The 11,714-nt window shown below is 44.3% G+C and overlaps 1 protein-coding gene across 9 annotated transcripts in view; it reads right to left on the minus strand.

Annotated features, from left to right (window-relative positions):
• The window catches only part of LOC140411725 (CTP synthase 1), a 97,250-nt gene extending 87,892 nt beyond the window's left edge, over positions 1-9,358 (minus strand). For 2 of the 9 annotated variants that reach the window (XR_011940988.1, XM_072500753.1), the window contains exons 1-3: positions 8,444-8,623; positions 3,158-3,337; positions 1,677-1,847 (exon numbers count right to left, since the gene is read on the minus strand). Coding sequence is in view for 8 of the 9 variants with exons in the window: in XM_072500753.1 (XP_072356854.1) it covers positions 1,677-1,847; positions 3,158-3,337; positions 8,444-8,525 (433 nt within the window). In the remaining variant the exon portion in view is untranslated. Of the gene's footprint in view, positions 1-1,676; positions 1,848-3,157; positions 3,338-5,782; positions 5,928-8,443; positions 8,625-9,319 lie in introns of those variants that run through there. The other 7 variants (XM_072500734.1, XM_072500731.1, XM_072500737.1 and 4 more) reach the window with 6 other exon arrangements.
• Positions 9,359-11,714: the final 2,356 nt, after the last annotated feature.

Genomic DNA, 11,714 nt, shown 5'->3' on the forward strand with positions numbered 1-11,714 from the left:
CCTTATGTGTAGTGGGGAGAGGGGTTAGAGCCCCAATGCCTACAAGGCTGGGGAGGGGGGCAGAGTTGGTGTTGTGGTGGTGGGAGTTGCCCAATGCTGGTGTTGTGGTGGGGGTCCTTGGGGTGGGGGCCTTGATCTCAGGATTCCTGACCTTGCCTGGCATCTTTAGTGTGATAGTCTTCAAGCTGCTCTTAGTTGCATCTATCTCCTTTTCTACCGTTAAAACTTAGTCTTCCCAGGACTAAAAATTACCTCTGAAATGTTACTCTCAACGATGAATTAGATATTTATAACAATGTACATGATTCAAAGTGAAGTGAATTGGGAGCTACCTCAGTGCAGGTTCTAATGAAGGCAAAACCTCCTAGAAAATAACTCACTCAAAATAGTAGATTTCAGGTATGAGAAAATGGGACAAACATGCTGGTGCAGTTGAAGTATGTGCTCCAGTGGTTGCAGTGAAAATTCTGAATGTTGAGCCAACAACTAGCAACTTATGGTTTATGTTTTTAATGTAAAAATGCCTCAAGGTACTTTACAAAGAAACAGGCATGGAGGTAAAGATTAGGATGGAGAATTACGATACATGTAGAAATTGCTATCTATTATATTTTAAATTTGTTGCAGGGATATTATTAAGGAACCTAGACTGTGTGTCTGCTGTAGCTTAAATTGAGAAGTCGCAAAAGATGAAGTCATGATTCATTCTAACCACTTACCTGGTTATAGATAAAGGGCATTTTGTTCTGACTGATGGAGATCCCTGGAGAGTAGATACTATTCAAGGGGTTGTATTTAGTCCTAGCTACGCAGGTCATGTGACATCATAGTGGGATACAGATCATATAATTTATTGGAGAAGCCAGGTCTGTCTAGTTTCGCCGTTTGCCATTGGGTTTGAGTCTGACAAGAGAGGAGGCTTTTAAGGTGAACAGCAGTTTTGCCAAATGCTGCTAGGTTGAGCAGAAGCATGCTGAATCTGCTCTTGGAAGGGTCTCTCTCTCCAAATGTCTCCACACACCAAAGCAAGTAATCTGTTAACTTTATTTATAAGTGGCATTTGAACTGTATTGGGTTGCTTAATTGGAGTAAACAGCAGGTAGACAGCAAGTTTAAGTTTTTCCTCGTGTTTAAGAACTGCTTGACTGATAATTGTAAATATATTTTATTTTATGATAATGTGGTTAATTCTGTGTTTCAATTAAAGTTTGTTTTAACATAAAAGATACCTATTGGCCAGAGTCATCACTCCCTGGGTTAAGTATCATTTCTTCACAGTTTTACAAATTTTAAAAAAGTGTTTAGTGTTCTTGTCCAGTATCCTATCAAATGTTGGGTTCTGGTCTGGTATCCTAACAGAACGAAAAGCTTCTTCAAAATGATTAGGATGGTGTTGTGTTTGTTTAATTTTAATAAATGGGTACAAGGAGAAGCAGCCAGATTTAGAAAAAGAGCTCCAGAGTGCAGGATTGTGATCAGCTGTCGACAAAGTCAAATGATTGAAGAGTGTAGAAGAGCTTTGCACAGATTGAGTAGGGTGAGGTTTTGGGTGTAGAGAAATTTGGAGACAAGGCCCAAGGTATTTAATTAATGAGAGAAGAGAAAGCAAACTGGAAATATTGTATTAGATAATATAACTGTGAGAAAAATCCTTCACATACTTGAAAGTTACTTACCCTGCACGGTTTTGCCCAGATAATCTCCTTTTCTTTCTTTGTTAATTACCGACTGGTAGATCTTCCCTGTTGTAATGTTGTTGTCCCTTGTTAAACGGATGTCGAGAAATCGCTCATAGTTTCCCAGATCCAAGTCGACCTCACCACCATCATCCAACACAAAAACCTCACCTGGACAACCAAAGGTATATTACTACACATTCTTCATTCAGTTTATTGCAATTCTGCTGAATTACTGAAGTTTTCCTTTATAATGCTTCTTCCAGGAACTCAGTATTGTTTTGATACATTTGAGAACTTGCTGCAAAATAATTTTTGCACGAGAAAGAAAAATAAAATCACACTGCATGTCTTTTTAAAACTGCCAAGCAAGTTCTGACTTTCGCTATTATACCTTTGTGCATTGAGCTAATCACTGCATTTGAGGCAGGCAAAACTATGGGTTATCAGCTATACTGTCCAGCACATTGTCCACCAATCCAGGACAATGGGTAGATGTGATATGCTTTATAACAATGCAACTTGGACCTTATTCTGGGACATTGTGTCATCTCCAGTTGTTATTATGAGATGACTATGAAAGGTTTTAAATCTTCAACACTAGCACATTTTTTTTTTAAAGCAGCACACCAATCCCTTGGATAGGGAGCCGTGCAATGACAAGTGTAACTAGTGTAACATTGCTCAATGTTAATTCCACTCAAAAGGTTAAAGTCAATGCCAAAGTTCCTGTCTCCAACATTTCAAAACCTGTGCAGCTTTGTGTTTAATTGCATTACATTTTCATTGCATTTACAGCAGCTAGCTAGAGCTAAATTATCCAATCGTTTCATGGATTCAGTGCCTCTGTATTGCAGTCAAAAAGGTACTGTGCATATCCTGCTACACAAATAGACCAGAACTGTACTACTGATCAGATCTCTTGCTTTAGGTCAGAATTCATACCTATGCCTAAAAACATTATTTTACCAGTTTGCCTTCTCAATCGGGATGCTGACTGCACTCTATCCTAATTCCACAGGCTATTAGAGAATGCTTCAAGACCATTGAAACAAAGTCAGAATGGAAATCACACAACCTCCCAAGCATGTCATATGGTGATACCCTCCAATCATTCATTACTTACCGTTGCTCAAAAACAAATGAAAATGAGCAGCTCCAAACAAAGAGCTTGAAAATAAGGCTTGCATTTATATAGCATCTTTAGGATATCCCAAAGCACTTTATAGTCAATTAAGTGCTTTTAAAGTGTTGTCACTGTTTTAACAGAGCCCAATAAATGCAATTAGTTATTACCCTGTCTTCCTGACTGAATAACCTTTAACTGTTTCATAATTGAGATATTTACCACAATTAGAAATCCCTGTTGGACAGAATAAATGTTTATTTGTTTAAATTCTTCTAGCCATTACAGTAATATTACAGTGCAGAATTTTCAGGGAGTTCAAAGCAGGGAAGGATAGGGGTGCAAAATCCTTTACCGTGCTCATACGGGGAGAACGTTCCAGCATCAATATTAATATATGGGTCGATTTTGATTGCGGTGACATGTAGCCCACAAGACTTCAGGATGGTTCCAATGCTGCTGGCTATAATGCCTTTTCCAATCCCGGAGATCACGCCACCAGTCACCAAAATGTACTTCATTTGTCTTTTGATCTCTAGTTAGCACAAAAAAGGAACAGGTTGAACTGCCAGTTCTAGGCAAAAATTTGACACATGACGATATCAGTGACATATTCTAATGGTGAATCTTTCACACCTTTTATTTATAGAGAAAACAACAACTGTCGGAATGCAATTTGGGATTGGCATTTCCAAATACAGCAACCTCTGCTGTGACCTTGACTCCCCCAAACATTCCACAGCTCAATTCACAAAACCGTTGGACTGTCACAAATTTGTGGACGATTTAGGTGCTCAGGAAAGCTTGGCCCAATTTTTTCCTAATCATGCCAATGCAAATATCTTAATTTTCAGCACATAATCTGAATTGGTACCTCAGTGCTGAAGGAATGCTGCACTGTCTGAAATGCTCTTTTTTCTGTTAATGAGCAGGAAAAATAGGAGTAAGAATAGCTCATTTGACCTTTAGAACCTGCTCTGACATTGAATATCAAGGCAGATCTTCTACCTTGGCTTCACTTTCTCACCCTGCCCTCATGAAAATATGAAATATGAAAATCGCTTATTGTCACAAGTAGGCTTCAAATGAAGTTACTGCGAAAAGCCCCCAGTCGCCACATTCCGGCGCCTGTTCGGGAAGGCTGTTACGGGAATTGAACCGTGCTGCTGGCCTGCCTTGGTCTGCTTTCAAAGCCAACGATTTAACCCTGTGCTAAACAGCCCCTCATATCCCTTCACTTGCTGATGAGAGGTTAAACAGAGAACCCTGTCTCCACTCTCAGATGCCGGTACAAGATCCCACAGTGCTTTTCAAATAAGAGCAGAGAAGTTCCCCTGGCAAATATTCATTTTTAGCCAACAACTCGTAAGCAGATTACCTGGTCATTCATTCATTGTTTGCGAGGCTTTACTGTCTGCAATTTGGCTGCCTCGTTTCTTTAAATTATGGCAGCGGCTTCATTTCTCAAGTCTTTCACCAGCTGTAAAGGACTTTAGGATGCCCTGATGAAGTCTTTGGATATAGGAGAGAATGATGTCGAGAGTTGCAGAAGTTTTGGGAGGGACTTCAGAGCTCAAGGCATGGCTATCAATGGTTGAGCAATTAAAACACAGGATGTGCAAGAGGCCAGACAGAATTGGAGGAGGTCAGTCATGTTGGCGGGTTATAGGGCAATAGCAGATTAGAAAGACAAGCCATTGGGGGGGGGGGGGATTATATTTTCACTGTATACTAATACATGTGACAAGTGTTGTTTCTTGCATGCTATACAGACAACGCATAGCGAACGTAGGGAAGGAAGGAGAGACTACAGAATGTAATGTTACAGTCATAACTGGGATGTAGAGATAAGATCAACTTAATAGGAGGTAGGTCCATTTGAAAGTCTGATGGCATCAGGGAAGAAGCTGTTCCTGAGTCGGTTGGCACGCGACCTCAAACTTTTGTACTTTTTTCCTGACGGAAGGTGGAAGAGAGTATGTCCAGGGTGCGCGGGGTCCTTAATTATCCAGGTTGCCGGGCAGCACAGTGGCGCAAGTGGTTAGCACTGCAGCCTCACGAGGTCCCAGGTTCGATACCGGCTCTGGGTCACCATCCGTGTGGAGATTGCACATTCTCCCAGTGTTTGCGTGGGTTTCGCCCCCACAACCCCAAAAAATGTGCAGGGTAGGTGGGTTGGCCACGCTAAATTGCCCCATAATTGGAAAAAATGAATTGGATACTCTAGAACAAAAAAAGGTACAGCACAGGAACAGGCCCTTCGGCCCTCCAAGCATGTGCCGACCATGCTGCCCGTCTAAACTAAAATCTTCTACACTTCCTGGGTCCGTATCCCTCTATCCCATCCTATTCATGTATTTGTCAAGATGCCCCTTAAACGTCACTATCGTCCCTGCTTCCACTACCTCCTCCGGCAGCAAGTTCCAGTCACCCATTACCCTCGGTGTAAAAAACTTGCCTCGTACATCTCCTCCAAACCTTGACCCTCGCACCTTAAACCTATGCCCCCTAGTAATTGACCCTTCTACCCTGGGAAAAAGCCTCTGACTATCCATTCTGTCTATGCCCCTCATAATTTTGTAGACCTCTATCAGGTCACCCCTCAACCTCCGTCGTTCCAGTGAGAACAAACTGAGTTTATTCAACCGCTCCTCATAGCTAATGCCCTCCATACCAGGCAACATCCTGGTAAATCTCTTCTGCACCCTCTCTAAAGTCTTCACATCCTTCTGGTAGTGTGGCGACCAGAATTCAACACTATACTCCAAGTGTGGCCTAACTAAGGTTCTATACAGCTGCAACATGACTTGCCAATTCTTATACTCAATGCCCCGGCCAATGAAGGCAAGCACGTCGTATGCCTTCTTGACTACCTTCTCCACCCGTGTTACCCCTTTCAGTGACCTGTGGACCTGTACACCTAGATCTCTCCGACTTTCAATACTCTTGAGGGATCTACCATTCACTGTATATTCCCTACCTGCATTAGACCTTCCAAAATGCATTGCCTCACATTTGTCCGGATTAAACTCCATCTGCCATCTCTCCGCCCAAGTCTCCAAACGATCTACATCCTGCTGTATCCTCTGACAGTCTTCATCGCTATCCGCAATTCCACCAACCTTTGTGTCGTCTGCAAACTTACTAATCAGACCAGTTACATTTTCCTCAAAATCATTTATATATACTATGAACAGCAAAGGTCCCAGTACTGATGCCTGCGGAACACCACTAGTCAGTCCTCCTATTAGAAAAGCACCCTTCCATTGCTACTCTCTGCCTTCTATGACGTAGCCAGTTCTGTATCCATCTTGCCAGCTCACCCCTGATCCCGTGTGCCTTCACCTTTTGTACCAGTCTACCATGAGGGACCTTATCAAAGGCCTTACTGAAGTCCATATAGACAACATCCACTGCCCTACCTGCATCAATCATCTTTGTGGCCTCTTCAAAAAACTCCTTATTTAAAAAAAATTATGCTGGTTGCCTTTCCTAGGCAGCGGCAATTAGAGATAGAGTCAATGGATGGGGGGCTGGTTTGTGTGATGGACTGGGCTACATTCACGACCGATTGTAGTTTCCTGTGGTCTTGGGCAGAGCAGGAACCATATCAAGTTGTGATACAACCAGAAAGAATGCTTTCTATGGTGCATCTGTAAAAGTTGGTGAGAGCGTTATGGGCCAGGGTTTAGAGAACCCCAAAGTGTATAATGGAGTTCACCTGACACACAACTTTTAATAGACTGCGGTATGGGGAGCATACGGCCCACTCTACAGGTGTGGTACAGCAGAAATGGAAAAGTATTTTTTAAAGCAAAACATTGTTTATTCTATTCTATGAACTCAAGTTAACCTTTTTAAAACATAGTGAACATCTTAGCAACCATTAATTCAAATACAACCCCCAAAGAATACAACACTAAGTAATCCTTTAAGCTTTCCTTTTAACATCCATAAGACTTAAAACACCTTTTATCAGAAGCACATCAGGTTAAAGTCACTACTGTTATTAGTTTTAAATCACCAGGATCGATTTACAGTCTTTAGATTAGAGACTTGAATACATCTTCTGGCTGTGATTGCAGCTATCCAGCTCTGAAAACGAAACTAAAACACACCCTGCAGCAGACTAAAACAAAAGTAAAAAGCTGACAGATAGCCCAGCACCACCCACTCTCTGACATCATTGCAGTAATAAACACCCATTTCTTAAAGGTAATCTCATTACAAATACTAAGATACACACCCATTTATAACCACCCATTTCTTAAAGGTTCTCTCACATGACAAGAGTCATAGCTGACATGCCAAATTTCCTTAGTCTTCTGAGAAAGTAGTCGTTGGTGGGCTTTCTTAACTATATTGTCGGCATGGGGAGACCAGGACAGGTTGTTGGTAATCTGGACACCTAAAAACTTGAAGCTCTCGACCCTTTCTACTTACTACTCTCTATCTCCCATTGATATAGACAGGGGCATGTTCTCCTCTACGCGTCCTGAAGTCAATGACAATCTCCTTTGTTTTGCTGCCATTGAGCGAGAGATTATTGTCGTCGCACCAGTTCACCAGATTCTCTATCTCATTCCTGTACTCTGTCTCGCCAATTTGAAATCTGACCCACTACGGTGGTGTCATCAGCAAATTTGAGAATCGAGTTGGAGGGGAATTTAGGGGACTTGCTGATCCAATAGGGTAATTAAAAGCAGAAACCCAGATTAGTGGAAGGAAAAGGTGTCAAAGTAATGGGTAAATGTAAAAGTGCACTGAATTAAGGCAGACATATGTTCCTTCTAAGACATTTGTTTGCATCAAAATCCATTAGATGAGCCCAGCAGACAGTTTATGATGAGCACTTAGCGCTGACTGGTTCTTTGATTGACAAGCACATGTTCCAATTATAATGATTGCAATTGTTACAAAATAGCAAAATGGGAATTCCCCCAAATCACCTGGGAATTTGCCAATTGTTACAAAATAGCAAAATGGGAATACCCCCAAATCACCTGGGAATTTGCCAAATTCATCCTGAAATCACCCAGGAATCAGCCAAATAGTCAAAAATCAACCAGGAATCAGCCAAATTCACACCGAAATCGCCTGGGGATCTGACAAATCCTCACCCAAATTACCTGGGAATCTGACAAATTAACCCGGGAATGCACCAAATTCACCCAGTAATTACCTGGGAATCCGCCAAATCCACCCAGAAATTAGTCGGGAATCGGCAAATTCATCCTGGAATCTGCCAAATCCATCCCGAAATCACCGGGGATTCCCTTAAAACTCATCTTCTCCCCCACCCACCCCAACTCTCCCCCTCCAAAAAGCTCGCGGTACCTTAAAATGAGTCTGACATGAGCTGCATGTCCCGGGCCAGGATTGGCCCAGATTTGCCCGCGCAGTCCCTGGTTACATTGCTCAGTTGCAGTAACATTATAATCTCAAACGCAGTCTTTGCAAACAACCCGCTTTCTGCCCGTGTGTGTGTGTGTGAGTTCCCCGTGAATAGGCGGGAGAAGCTGCCTTTGAACGGCTCCCGCCGGCCGCGTTTTCTTCCTTTGCAGCAGGGTGAAGGCCGACAGCTTCCCCCCACCCAGCGCTAAATATAATCCAAACCCTCCCGCACCCAGCAGCGACTCACCGCCTTGCGCCGGGGTGAAGCGGCTGGATTGTTGGGATTTCAGGAGGTAATTGCGGCAAATTCTCCCCAAAGCAGGCAGCATCCGCTGGCTATCACTCTACAGCCGCATGTGCCTGTGTATCTGAGCCTCCGGAACGCCAGATTCAGGCCAGGACAGGCGGGCCTGACGTCAACTCAGCGCCGGATAGCAAAGAGGGAAAGTGTCTCCTAGTGGCTGCCTGTTTGTGTACAGCATCTCTCTTCCTCTGTGTCTCCTCCACCCCCAGCAAGCTTAAATATGCAACGTTTTTATCCCCCTGCCACAGAAAGTTAACACAATCATTAAAGTTAACGCAGACGTAACATTTGCAATCTTTTCCCAAAATTGCCAAAAAGTTAAGGGTAGGGGGTGGGGACTTTTGTTAGCCCCATATCTGGGCGAGAATGATCAAACCAGTGTAAAAGATTGGGGAATTTAAACTTTTTTTTTGTTACAAGTGGCAAAAACAATTCCTTGTCAGTAAGATTTGAGACAGCTCGTGTAAAGTATATAAACAGTATTTGTTTTATTCTGGGGTCGTATCACTGGCAAGGCCCATACCTAACGTGACGGTGAGCCACCTTATTGAACCACTGCCACCATGATTAGTTTGGTCGCTGTTGCCATGATATATTGTCACTATGTTTTAAGGATACTGCTCAGACACCATGAGGCAGTCCTGTACATGTTACAAGTATTTATTAACAATACTGAACAATGTACATACTGGGTTTTTTTCACAGTAACGTTATTGCAGTGTTAATGTAAGCCTAATTGTGACAATAAAGGTTATTTATGTTATTTGCAATAGATCTGGGAAAAGAGTGCATACAATGTCCTTACTCATTGATACTCACCTCTGAACTGGCGCCAGCTCTAGGTCATGTGCCTTCTTACATCATCGTGTGGGCGGTACTGTTCTCAGTCACTTGTTAACCCTTTAGGTACCGGATCCTTCTGCAAGCTTACCCATGAGCTACACACACAGTGCTTATCGGAATTGAGTTTCAGAATTGATGGTGAATGGTGATATAGTTCCAAGTCAGGATGATGAGTGACCTTAGGTTCAGGGTACCTAAGAAAGGCAGGTGAGTATTCATCAGTAATTTTAAGCTAGTTTATTGGGAACAATGTTTCAGATATGGTGGAGTAGCAAACTAGACAGGAATAGCATATGATCCGTGACAATTGAGTGTGGTTCACAGATGCCAGAGGACGAATAGACAGCTGGCACAGGGCGTGTTGATCTCAGTGTCTTATGATTTTGCTCCCTCTAACCATTACCATCTTTATCGTCTTAAAGCCAGATTTTCTGTAGAGTATGTGTCAGTGCTTTGATCATTTAAAAATGCCTTCTTACGCTTCAGGCCACATTAGCCATTTTATGACATGCTCTTTGTCAAGTAGCGAGGCATGTCTGGGACCCATTCTTCAGTGCAGCTTCACCATGCACTTTTGTGTGTTAGTTACTCAACACGTAACAAACCATTTCTGTACACACACCCATCTATCTCCCGCTGGCTGTTGGGAGGCCTGCAGTAAACCCCCAACATTGTGACTGCACCCTTCTTATTCCTGATCTCTACCCATATAGCCTCACTGCCCTCTGAGGTGTCCTCCCGCAGTACAGCTGTGATATTCTCCCGCACCAGTAGCGCAACTCCGCCACACCTTTTACATCCCCCTCTATCCCGCCTGAAACATCTAAATCCTGGAACGTTTAGCTGCCAATCCTGCCCTTCCCTCAACCAGGTCTCTGTAATGGCAACAACATCATAGTTCCAAGTACTAATCCAAGCTCTAAGTTCATCTGCCCTACCCGTAATACTTCTTGCATTAAAACATATGCACTTCAGGCCACCAGACCCGCTGTGTTCAGCAACTTCTCCCTGTCTGCTCTGCCTCAGAGCCCCACTGTCCCTATTCCCTAGTTCTCCCTCAATGCTCTGACCTTCTGACCTATTGCTCCCGTGCCCACCCCCCTGCCATACTAATTTAAACCCTCCCGTGTGACCAAACCTCGCGGCCAGGATATTTATGCCTCTCCAGTTTAGATGCAACCCGTCCTTCTTATATAGGTCACACCTGCCCCGGAAGAGCTCCCAGTGGTCCAGATAACGGAAACCATCCCTCCTACACCAGCTGTTTAGCCACGTGTTTAGCTGCTCTATCTTCCTATTTCTAGCCTCACTGGCACAGGGAGTAATCCCGAGATTACAACCCTAGACAATCCTGAGGCTAAGTGTTGACGCCGTTGCGCACATTTAATGACGGGGTCAACAGTTCCCCAGGAGCAGTGATTCCGAGCCCTTAAGGAGTCCAGCACGGCACTGGAGCGACCCATGCCGCTCCAGCTGCCGACACCGTCCTCAAATATACGACGGGGGTCTGCGCATGTGCACTGGGACCGGCGCGATTGCGGGCATGCACGTGGCTTCCTCCTCCGCTCCGGCCCCGACGCAACATGGCGTAGGGCTACAGGGGCCGGCGCGTCGATTGGTAGGTCCTGATCGCAGGCCAGACAACAGCGGAGGCCCCCCCACCGGGTCGGACCCCCCCCATCCCCCTCCACCAGACCACCCCCGAAAGGATGCATGCCGAGGTCCCGCCGGGTAAGACCACATGTGGACTGTGCCGGCGGGACACAGATTTTTCTTGCGGCCACTCGGCCATCCCGGGCGGCGAATCGCCGGGGGGGGGGGCGCGTAGAATGGCCCCTGACTGGCGCTGTGCCAACCACGCCTTGGTGCTGATTCTTCGCTCACCGGAGTGATGCATTCGCTCATCCAATGACTGATGTGACCCCCGCCTCAAGATCTCATTGGCTGAGGACCAGAGAAGCTTCTGGAAGAACGTGAAGAGGTATATAAGGAAGAGCCATCCAGAGATCCTCCCCAGCGAAGACTCATGCAGAGGCAGCAGAGAAGACTCCATGCGGACCAGAGGACAGAAGGGTGCCGTGTGCGAGACTCATCTTTGCAGATGAAGGGCCTGAGATGACCGAGACTCAGAGGATTAGACCTGCAGCTTGATCCATCGGCATTGGTATTATTAAGAATCTGAAGGCATACTATAGTTGGGGTAATTCAAGGGATAACTGTTTCATTGTGTTTTAAAATGAACTTGGGGTTGAATTATGAACTTGTGTCTGTCCTTTGTTCATCTCTCAAATAAGAGCACCTGGGTAAAACGTTTGAATAATAAACTGTTCGAAGTGTCTCAATTTTACAGACAACACCTTCTTTAATCCTC

The sequence above is a fragment of the Scyliorhinus torazame genome, chromosome 1 (genome assembly GCF_047496885.1).
Source record: "Scyliorhinus torazame isolate Kashiwa2021f chromosome 1, sScyTor2.1, whole genome shotgun sequence".
NCBI lineage: Eukaryota > Metazoa > Chordata > Chondrichthyes > Carcharhiniformes > Scyliorhinidae > Scyliorhinus > Scyliorhinus torazame.